This window comes from Pimephales promelas, chromosome 8, assembly GCF_988280905.1.
Source record: "Pimephales promelas chromosome 8, fPimPro1.hap1.1, whole genome shotgun sequence".
NCBI lineage: Eukaryota > Metazoa > Chordata > Actinopteri > Cypriniformes > Leuciscidae > Pimephales > Pimephales promelas.
In genome coordinates this window covers 32,019,474-32,031,864 of record NC_142776.1, presented here as the reverse complement: position 1 = coordinate 32,031,864, position 12,391 = coordinate 32,019,474, and the positions used below count along the sequence as shown (strand labels likewise).

Here is a 12,391-nt window from a genome sequence, read left to right as displayed (position 1 = left end):
GGGACATGTACGTGCAAACTTGTGATTTATCCATTTTTCTTTTTAATTACTTCAGTGTCAAAGATAGGTGAGGAGGTCTAGGTGGAATACTGTTCATGATCAAAGAAAGAAAAGAGCATTATTTTCTTCTAAACCACAAAGAGGGTCCAGACCGCATAACATGTTTTAATAAGACTTCCCTTTAAGAAATACTCGGTGGCTTTTTTTCCCTGACTGCAAAGGCGTGGTAAGACAATTCCTTAGATACACTTAAACACCCATTCGACACCTAAATGGCTTTTTAAAATTCAAATAAGGCTCTTAGCAATCTTTGTAACTACAGAACATTTGGTTTCCCCAAAAGAAAACAAGCACTGTCTAACACGATATTTATAGCAAATAAACCGCAGCAAGGACTATTACCTAAAGTGGAAGGGTTTAGGACATTTTCGTGCCAGGCAGGACGAAGAAAAGTCTTCCATAAAAAGGTAAAATAGAGTATTTGGACACCTAAAATGTCTGAATTTCATTACATTAGATAACAAAATATCAAACCAACCTTTCTGAGCAATCCTCTATGATAGCTTTTAGTGGATTTATGAAGTCAGTTAGTTCACCCAAGAAATGTAAATTGTCATTAATGACTTCCAAGCCCGTAAGACCCGTAATTCATCTTCGGAACGCAGTTTAAGATATTTTAGATTTAGCCTGAGAGTTTTCTGTCCCTCCATTGAAAATGCATGTACGGTATACTGTCCTTGTCCAGAAAGTAAATAAAGACATCATCAGAGTAGTCCATGGGACATAATTTGGTTAGTTAGAATGTTTTGAAGCATCGGAAATACAATTTAGGTCCAAAAATAACGAAAACTACGACTTTATTCAGTATTGTATTGTCTTCCGGTTCTGTTTTTGAGCCGCTTTCAGTGACCCTGATGACGTAAGACGCTGCTGACGTGTTATAAAGTCGTACTTTTTGTTACTTTTTGTTCCATGGATTACTTTGATGATGCTTGAAATGGTGAATGTTTTATCCTTCTTGAAAATAAATGCCACTTATTTTGATATTTTGCAATCACATTCAGACATTTTCACTTCTCTATTACCATAATAATGCGATAGGATTCCTCAAATTAAACCATAACAAACTAGACAACACATAGTCTTTATCTGGTTGTGAGATGCAAGAGATGCAAAACATAGTGAAAAGAAGAAAGACGTCTCATGGAAAATCAATTTTCTGCCTTGACTCTTCAAGGTGTGGACATGGAGTATTCATCAGCTTTGTTGTCCTCTCACACAGGACAGCTCAAGGACATTGACAGCATAACCCCTATGCAAACGGCCCGCCACTCTGTTTGACGAGCACCAACACCAACTTTGTATATGTAAACGACGGCCAGCCGTGGTCTGCACACACTGACAGATGCAGACGCACTGAACTTTGCCTATCTCAGTGTGGTCAAACGCAAACTCTCCGAGTCGGTGGCATACTGCACTTGTATCAAGCTGGGTCTGGCTGAGACAGAGACATATGTTTGTTGATAAAGGCTGGTCTGGCAGGGACGCTGACCTCCTACTAAGTGTGCAGAGAAGTTGATTAACACCCTGCCTTGGCTCAGGAGGGAATGTTACTGGTCACCTGATAAACCTGCAGAGTCCTGTTATGAGGAACTGCGTGATCCCTACTGGAGCTGTTAATAAGAACATCAGGCTTCATTTGAATAATTGTGTGTGCTCATTAAATGGGCATCTTTACAAAAAATCAGCACAGTTGAAGTGACGAAATATAAGCATGAGTGCTAAAAATACATTGCTTGAAATATCTTATTAAAAAAACAAACAAACAGTATTTTAGGATGTCATGGCCTTGCTGGAAGAAAAAACAGTTTCAGATAGACTGGTTTGCTGTTTTTAGAAAGGTTTTTTTTTAGTTACACCAGTTGGTTAACCAGTCAAAACACAGATTGATCCAGAGTATGATAGGCAGTGCACTGTAAAAAAACAATTAGTTCAGTTTACTAAATTTTATTATGCACACTCATTAAGTAAGCATAACTTAATTGCATCAAGTTATTCTTACTTAATCCGTTTAAGTTTAGTCAACTTAATTCTGTCTGTGATCTGAGGAAGTGTACTCCCAGAGTGCATTGCGGCGGCATGAATAAATTAATTGCTTTTTTTTTTTCTATTTTTGGCTTTATTTTACCATTACAATTTTAGTTGCTATCGTTATTGGGGTTATACTTACAAGAGACAGCCAAAAAAAGTAATGTTTACAAGGTTTTTTCTGAGTAACAAAGGCATAGCATGCAAACAGTACAGATTACTAAGAAATTTTAAGTAAGTTCAACAAATTATTGGACATTAAGTAAAGTTAACAAAAAAATTCTTACAATGAACAATGTTAGATTTAAGAGTGTGCACTTTTTGAAAGAAGTCTCCTATGTGCACCAAGGCTGCATTTATTTGACCAAAATTACAGTAAAACTGTAATATTGTATTGTTATTATAAACAATTAATTGTAATATAAATAATTGCTTTATACTGTAATGTATTACATTTGTACATCTACAGTATTCCTGTGACGGCAAAGCTGAAATATTCAGCATCATTACTCCAGTCTTCAGTGTCTGGACTTGATCCTTGATACATTTTATTTGTAATGCACCTTTCTCAAACTCAAAGCGCTAATCTAATATCATTCTAATATGTTAAATATAAAGTGAAATCATTCTAATATGTTTCTTATTATTATATGAGTGTTAAAAACAGATTTTCTGCACAATATTTTTGTGGAAACAGTGATATATATATATTTTTTTTAGGATTCCCTGATTCCCTCAGTACACGTCTGCAGTACATGGCCCACTATGAGGCTCTTGTGTTTAGGGGAGTGAGCAAATAACAGAAGGAGATAGTAAAACAGAATGAAAGAAAGAGAAAAGAGCAGTTGAAACTGAAAACCAAAGCCCACTAGAGACATATCGTTGCGACCCTTAGGAGAGACATGCTGAGACATGCTTTTTCTCTGGCTGCTGTAGTGGGATTCCACAGGCAGAGATGAATGGCCAAAGTCAGTGGCAGTGCTTTGTTGCAGTGAATAACAGAAACGATTTGACAAAGACATTATATCAAAAACCAGATCTGGAGCACAACCGCAGTATCGTGGGCTCATCAACCCACAGTCCAGTTGACTGTTCATGGATCAGACTGGAAAAGCTTTGGTTTTGTAGCATCACATAAGAAGACTGCCAATAAAGGAAAGGCTTGGCAGATCCGACTAGTGACATCTGAGCGGGATAAGGGAGTTACCTGACGCTTTCTCGGAGGGCATCGTTGCCTCTGCGCCAGGAGATCGTGCCTCGAGGCGACATCTTGGGCTTGCATTCAATGAGAACGTCGCCACCTTCTTTCACTAAGATGTGGCTCTTCAGCTGGTTTTGGGAGAAATCAGGAGCGATAGCTGAAATGAAAGAGCAAGTTTTAAATTATATTAAGAGTATAAGTCAACAGAAAGCACAGAAAATATTACACAACGTCATACACACTAAAAAAATAGTGCTAAATAGCACTAACAGTGGTTAATTGGCTTGTAATTATAGGGGAACCACTTTAACACTTTGTCATATGGTGCTATGTAGAACCATAAGAGGTGCCATAGAACCACTGAAGAACCAAACTGGGCTTAACAGGTTCTTTAAATGGTAGTGGTGCTAAATAGCACAATGACCACCGAAAAGAACCCCTGAAGAACCGCAGAAGAGTGTACGATCATAGCTGAAACTCTGTCTCATGCAACTATTTTCAATGACATACAAATAAAGGAATATATTATAATCAGAACAAGTGAAGTGGCAAGACAAAATTAACTTTTAGATGATATCTACATATTTAAAATGTGCTGTCTTTCTCTTAAAAACACTTTTTTTTTTCGATAGTCCATTTTAAACATTCTACTAACTATAAGTAACTTTGCAACTAACCTAACAGTCTACTAATACTCTAATGAGAGTTAGTTGATATTTGCAAATGAATGAGTTAAAAAATGTCAAAATTACAAGTAAACAAAATAAATCAACACAGGAAATAAACCTAAAAAAAATTGGGTAATTTAAATGACTTATAATTACTATTAAAACAATCTAATCACTTTTGTGGTGCTCATTCGGTAACAAGTTTGAATCCGGCTTTGACATTTCCACACCCCTTCCACTTATCCTCAATATTTCCTATCCTGTATCTTATTGTGCCAATAAATAAATATTTCAGTGGTTCTTTGTGTGCCGTTTAACAATAATATTTAACAACCGAAGACCATTATGCATGAGGCCAATATTTCCCTTCATATTTGTCCATAATTACAGGTATGCAGACATGAGGATTAAGGACTATTTAGAGCACATCCTCTCTAATCATTGTACTTCAAAGAAAGACACGTGTACGTGGGTACGTATGATGTAGAAACAGAGATGGCAGAACAGAGGCTTGGCGTATGTAGCGCACTTTAATTATCACACGCTCTTTTTCTCTGCAAAGAAAAACAAAGGGAAAATGTCACGTCCTTTCCTCTTTTTTTTCACATTCCCCACTCAAATGAGTTTTTATTATGATAATTTCTCCGGCTCTACAATCTCCACACTCTGTCTTTTAAAAGGCACTTCAATTATTTTATCTGAGCAAGGGACTGACAATTATTCTCCTGTAAGTTCAGTTTCTTGGCAACTTTGGTGGATGAATATTTACGGCAAATAAATAAACATAGAAAGCATCTTTAGTTACTTTACTGTAACCTGGTTCCCTGAAAAAGCGGGAATGAGATGCTGAGCTTGATTCTAAGTGCTATGGGGAAAAATGTCTTTGTTCAGATGGAATCAGGAATAGGAATACACTGGTTAAGCTGCATATAACACTTTACAATGAAGGGGTGTGCATAAGACTGGCATGACACCTTCATAACCATGACGGGTTTATGCATGTTTATGACAACTGTCATTAAGTGTCTTTCTCTCAATAATGACATTTTGAATGCAAATATGACATTAAGATGTCTTTGTTTTAACATCTTGACATAAACCATAACCTGTCAGTGTCTTTGTCATGATAACATGACATAAAATGAAGTTAAACTGTCATGTGGTTGGCTTTGACATTGGCTGTCATGAGGCCGTTATAACCGTGTAATGAATATTTTTCGTGACCTCAACTGCAGTGGCACTAATTGAATTTGTCATTAAAAAGTTATAATGGCTTCATGACAGCCAATGTCAAAACCAACCACATGACAGTTTAATGTAATGTTAACCAATAAAACTAGGTGGTTTCTTAAGTTTGATAATTAATGTGCTATGTCATGTTGTGTTGTCTTAGTAATGTCAAGTTGTCATGACCAAGACACTGACAAGTTATGATGTATTGGTTTATGTCAAGGTGTCATAACAAAGACATCTCAAACAATGTCATATTTGCATTAAAAATGTCATAATTGAGCGAATGACACTTAATGACAGTTGTCATAAACATGCATAAAACTTCCTTCATATTCATAACACGTCATGATTATGAAGGTGAAATGTTAGTCTTATGTATACACACCCCTTCAAGTAAAATGTTACCCTGCATATTTTTGATTCACTTCAAAAGAACGTGATACACTAGTTGTCCGTCTGTTTCGCGATGTAAATTAAATAGCGGTGTTGTGGCGCCATTAAGGATGGGTATTTTAGTTTGGTTTTCTGACAGTGAAGTGACGTCATAGTGTAGCTTCGGAGAAAACAAGCACTGACATGAGTCGTGGGCAGGGCTATCAGTTTATCTAACCAATGGTAGAAGATGGAGGATTTAGCCTGTTTCAACCAAATGTTATTTTTGTTGTGTGCTACTAGTGATGCATAAATTAACTTTTAAATGACAAAAAAATGACCTTGACGGAAAGTCACCTCTGAATAAGAAAGAAATCCCTATTTACCAATGCAATGAACAATATTAAACATCTAATTTACATTATGACTCATAAGTGGCCATTATCAAGTGCATATAGTTGAGATAAAGAGTGTAAGCTTTATTAATGCAGTCATTATTTGGTGCTTTACAACTTAATACATTTACAAACCAACTCGATTAACCAGGTTTCACTTACCGATAACTCTGAGTTCAGCATTGGAGTACACTTCTCCATACTTGTTCCCAGCCACACACTGGTACATTCCAATATCGGAGAGCTTCAGGCGAGTGATGGACAGGGCGCCGTCAATGACCTGCAACCTCTCCTGTGGAAAACAGGATATCTCCGTTAAGAGTCTTTTACTGAGATTGCTAATCTACATAAAAGCACAACGTGTCTGGGAAGGTAAATTACGTCTGGAGGTTGATGGAAACCATCATAAATCTGAGTGTTCATTACTAATGGGAGACACTGTGTAGGGAGGCTGCTCAAAAACGATGGTAATAAATCTGTATGTTTATGAGATGGAAATAAAGGCCCGGCTTGTTTACTTCTTAACCAGAGCTCCGTGGACGCGTCGTTGGGAGGCTGGATGATGTTTGCCATTATAAACAAGCTGGGCTAATATTTTAATGCTGACAGCTTTATCCCATTTTGCGTATGTGATGGAATGAAGTTTGCATATCTTGTGATGTTAACTAAACTTGTTTGGTGAATATAGAGTATTAAAAAACAACAAACAACATAAAATGGGTCAACCAGGTTTCAATACTCCCAAGACATATTAAAACACCAGGACGCTGCAATTAAAGGTTTGAGTGTGTGAGTGCAAATGGTGAACGTAATTTCACCATGTACAACATGTTCCTGGATCAACACTTTGTTAAATAGAGTTAGGTGCTTCTACATCAGTGCTATATATATATAGTATATACCTTCAGAAACAGTCTCCTTGGAAAGCCTTTAGTTTCCACCTCATGTTTCCTCCAACAGGCAAAAACAACATTTCAAAGGCTCATAAAAAGACAGGTTCACATAAAAAATTAACATGAGAACTCGCTGCTGTGGTTTAGAGAGTATTCTGTCCTTAAAAAGGATATTCCACTTTTTTTGGAAATATGCTCCTTTTACCACTCCCCCAGAGTTAAACAGTTGAGTTTTACCGTTTTCAAATCCATTCAGCCGATTTTCTGATATTTAGAAGAATATCAGTAACCAGACAGTGTCTGGTCTCATTGACTTCCATAGTAGGAAAAAAATATACTATGGAAGTCAATGAGACCAGAAACTCTCTAGTTACTGATATTCTTCTAAATATCAAAAAATCGTCTCAATACATTCGAAAACGGTAATACCCAACTGTTTAACTCTGGGGGAGTGGTAAAATGAGCCTATTTCCAAAAAAAGTGGAGTATCCCTTTAAGATTTCACATTTTGCCCTTTAACTTTATTCTTCATAGACAAGGAATACTTAATTCCTTGCCATGTTGACATTCAGACCAACATGATTGTGCTGATTGCGCGTGTGACATTGCTTTTATATATCAGTTTAATAATTCAATAAAAGAGAACTTAATATTTCGTAAAATAACTCCAAGCGAAGCCAAAGAGAAATCCACTGCAACACACACATCTCCAAGCAACACAGGTCTATCATTCCTAAATGAATCTGTGTTTTTGAATGATTCGGCTGAGTAAAAGATTCAATGACTTATTCACTTATTGAAGGAATCGGTCGGGGAAAAGATCCACTCATTCATAAGGGCATTCAAGTGTTTTGTTCGGGAATGATTCATTCAGTGTTTCTGAATGGATCAACTAAGTGAAAGATTCCAAACTCACTTAAAAAGGAAGTGTTCTGTTTCATTCCCAAATGAATCCGTTTTTTGAACGAATCGGTTGAATTGATGATTCTTTTAGGAATAAATGTTATTTATGCGGGGAAATAAGCCAATAAATTTTAAATGAAGTCAGAAGTTAAACCTAAATAACAGTTAAAATGTGTTCAAAAATGTAAACATTCTACTGTTTTAACTTTTTTTCTTTATATATATATATATATATATATATATATATATTATAATATAATATATAATGTATTATATTTATCATTATGTATCCCCCTGGATGTACTTGTAAACCTTTCAAACCGATCTTAAAAAAAGTTCTCACTTTTGATGTAACCTGTTGAAAGAGTCACTAAAAAATTCCCACTAGATCTACAGCTTATTCGGAATAGCCATTTATGGTTGGAATGGCATGCAGAGTTAATAATGACAGAACTTTCACTTTCGACTGAACTAATTTTTGAAGAATTATTTTTTAATTTTCCTTTATCCATTGGGCGTTAATTAAAAAAAGTTACACGTGTACCAAGTGCAAAATAGATTTATTAAAGGAAAAGGGGGTGAAATAGTAAAATTCAATTAAAAATATAAACCTGTGCCAAGATTTATTCAGTAAGCATTATTAACAGGCCAAAAAACCCCAAAAAAGACAAAGATCGCACAAGGGTTAATATTAATAAAGTGCAAACTGTAGTGACCACTATATAAAACAGCAGTTAGTCCTTCAGATAATCTGCATTTGCATGAGATGTGTGTCAATGTAGTCTGAACTAGAGAGAGAGAGAGGAAGGGACAAATAAGACTTCACAGAAAATAATATGGTGGCATATAGCAGTTCGAAGTGAGGCGATGCTTCACTTTACAACTGCACTAATTAACCGTGACATTCCTCTTAAATCAGCAGTTTTGCACATGGCGGGACCTGAGGGAGGGAACCATCTGCACGTCTGCGCTGAAACGCAGTGAACGGCAATGTCACTGCTCGAAATCTGTAGGGTTAGGATATAAATCGAAATGCATGACTACAGTTGCGGCAAATTCTTATCCTGATATGAAGTGCGTGTGCATGGCTGCATGGACGTTTTCATTTCCTAAGTCTTGATTTAAATCTACGCCTTCTAAAAGATGATAATGTGTCCTTTTGTTCAAAATACCGTGCATGTTAGGCCTCATTACCAGTTCCAAGCTGTTGTAAACAGTCCGTTTTATGTTGTGTGGTACATTTTAAATGAAACTACTACAAATATAAGCTCGGTTCGGTGTGAGCAGTATGAGCTGGTATTTAAAACAAACCCAGCAATGATACGGGTGAATAAGACCATTGACACGTTTATTACTAGATTAGCCAAGACACGGTATGTGCCTCACATCATATTCCTTTCTCTTAGTGACTTGAGCATCACAGTGATTTACAAAGAAGAGGTTTTTAGCTGGTCACCTTTGCAATGCTGCGTTCCAATAAGGCAGAAAGAACATGAAAAGACCCAATTGATTAAGCACAATGAAAATAACAAATGGTATAAGTCAACAACCCATGCTTTTGCTACACCAGTGACCTTTAGTAATACAATTGATTAAAGCTCTGATGCTGACAGTGACATTTGGAGATTGTAATAATTCTGCACTGATTAATTCATTTAACCGGAATACATTGAAAATCAACATTTCAGAATCAAAATGTAAGCTAGGACCATGATTCAATCAAGAGATTGTTGTGCCCTTGGGACATTAGTCTGTCATAGTACAAACTGAGTGGTATTTATTCAGTGCTCAAAGAGATGTGCTTCCAGAAAATGCACGAGGCTTCATTTTTTAAAACCATAAATGCAAAACAAAAAGATTTTATTGCGTTTAAAATTAAAGTGCACCTTGCCTTGGCACACAAACACACCTGTAAAGCATTGGTCATTATGCAAATATGGTTTTCAAATACAAATTCACTCAACAAATGTGGATCCCAACCAGCATAATCTACATTAAAAATCATTTCCGGAGGTCCAATGCATGTAAATGAACTTTATTTGAGCTTTTTTTGACTGCAGTGCATTCTGTTGGAACCGGTCTCTAATAAAGTGCAAAACAATGAAATGGACAGACTGCTAATTATGCAGAGCTGATAGATATTCTAATCTGGTGGTGTGAAAGATGAAAAAAAAGAGTGACAGATGTAAGAAGAAAGACAAGTGAGCACATAAACAGCCCTATACAGTGTCTCTAAATTGATCAATATCTTTTGTTTAGTTTGTACACGAAGCTACATGAAGTTTACTGATTTGTTTATTCACCACACCACAGTTGAGCCAAAGAGCTACTAGTCTCTAAAAATAACTTCATGGGTGAAAGGCTCTCGGTGGAGACGTATTACATAGAGTGTCGAGACGTAAGCTATAAATGTTTATCACCGCTTTCACTATAGTTTAAATGGATTTCAGAGAAAGACAAAACAATAAGAGCTTTTCTAGTGCACGATAAAGGTTTATAAGCCTTCTCCTAACGGCGGGCTTAAAATCTGCTCTTTTAACTCAGAGATTTAATGGTAGGTGTACTAAACTGTACTAAATCAAGCCTTGATGTTGATAAAATGTATTTTACTTTAAGGACTTCTTAAACGTCTTTCATATGCTGAGCTTGTGGCGTTTGTAAACCAGTGAAGCAGTTTATGTAATGATAATGCTGTTTATGCATGCTCCTGTCTACACCTTATTTAAAGCTGACATAAAATCAAAACTGTCCTATTTACTCACTGGATGCACTTTCCTGGTCTTGTTGTGCATAATTTATCAGAGCATGTTATTCCAAAGAGAAAAGAATATGGTGGTCTTTCATTAAAATAGCATAACTTTCTCCACCTCAAAGTGATCTCACCAAGGCTGGTGAAGTTTCAACCACATGATACTGGCAGTGTTTCAGGAGAGCAGTAGACCTCCAAAACGAAACTGAAAAGTCCTGAAGTGCACATTTTTCATGATCCAATAAATTCCCAATGGATAAAAATCAAGCTTTTCACATTGAACATTTTGAAAAGTCACACTAGGGAAGTAGAATGGGTTGAAAAAGGCATTTCATATCACCTTCAAGCATCTAAAAAAATAACTTTGACAAACTCACAAAAAAAAAAGGAAGAGGTACGAAATGAAAAGGTGTTGGTTCAATCTTTAAAATGTGTTGTTAGGGAGTATTGGTATTGCTTTCTTCGAGCTATTGCCACCTTGAGTTTATTGCATTTTTGGGGAGCTATTCCCCTCTCATCATCAGAACAAGTGGTGGATATTTGGAAGCTTTTTATGTTCTCAATTTTGTCTTTTCCTATTGGTTTGATAATTCTGGAGTGGACTATATAGAAGGTCTGCAGAATGACATATTAGGTACTCCAATGGGGTCAAGTTGATTTAGATGGTTATAGAGAAGCCATTAAGCAATACACTTTAAAGCATCAGTCTCACGAGGTTAATAAAGATGGCTGTTCAACTGTAATGACTGTTACCAAATCTCTGATATAACCTAAAAACAAGATAATACGTTTCCCAACTTTCTTTGTATCGTGCATTCAGTTTGATGCACTTGATATGATTTGTAAACGTTTATCTTTGTACTAAGCCTATATTTTCAATCACAAAAAAGCAGATTATGTCACCCAGTACCAATCATGCCAATCCAAACCTGTATCATTTTCTTTTTTCATGTGGAACAAAAAAAGAAGACATTTTGAAGAATGTTCCAACTGTTTTAATGAAAGTCAAAGGGGTCCAAAACAACAGTAAACCCATCTGACTTTCAGTGCATGGACAAAATGTCTTATTTTGTGTTCCACAGAAGAAAGTAAGTCATGAGGGTGAGCAAATGATGAATATAAATGAAATCATTAATGTAATTTCTATTATTAATCATTGTCAGTGTCTGTTAAAAAAAAAAAAAAGTCTGGTGACCGTCCTCAAACCTCAGAGGTGGACTTACCTCAGTGGGCTCCAGGTTCTCTCCATTCTTCATCCACCTGTAAGAGGGTTTGGGTTTCCCTGTGGCCTTGCATTCCCACACCAGAGAGTCATCTATGGCCTTCTGCACATCCTGGGGCTTCTCAATTAGCTGGGGGGAGGCTGAAACAACCAACAGCAGAAGTAATGACTACACAGAATAACTATAACCTTGATTATTACCTGTTACATGTCCTTTAAAGCGGACTTGCATTCTTAGAGCCATGAACTGTGGGAAATAATGCCACAACAGCAGTGACAATAGAAGCAGCCGAGCCCAAATGATTCACACTTCCACTTAGATGGGCATAGAAAGGAAATCACATCTAATATATTAGTATTGTCTAAAAGCTAATACCATAAACCACCTTAACCTATACCGTTAGGGTAAATTATGGCTTAATTATAAACAAGCTGTATTGATCGTTATCTTTTAAATGCATGTAACTCAAACCAAGTAAATAATTGACAAAGAGCACATTTAGGGAATCATTTATGGGCATTTTCCCTAAAAGGAAACTAAAAGACAGATGAGAATGGGGAGAACACTTACAAACAAACAAACAATAAACAATGTGAACACAAGGTTGCTGAGCTAAGTATACACTTTCTCCGATGACCGATTTCCATTGCATTCTGAAAATAGGAA

General features: G+C 36.3%; 1 protein-coding gene across 5 annotated transcripts in view; it reads right to left on the bottom strand.

Annotated features, from left to right (window-relative positions):
• cntn4 (contactin 4) overlaps nt 1–12,391 on the bottom strand; it is a 195,043-nt gene that overhangs the window by 44,011 nt on the left and 138,641 nt on the right. For all 5 annotated transcript variants that reach the window (XM_039649158.2, XM_089134388.1, XM_039649156.2 and 2 more), the window contains 3 exons: nt 11,726–11,865; nt 6,120–6,249; nt 3,296–3,446 (listed from right to left, as the gene is read on the bottom strand). In XM_039649158.2, coding sequence (XP_039505092.2) covers nt 3,296–3,446; nt 6,120–6,249; nt 11,726–11,865 — 421 coding nt within the window. The remainder of the gene's footprint in view (nt 1–3,295; nt 3,447–6,119; nt 6,250–11,725; nt 11,866–12,391) is intronic.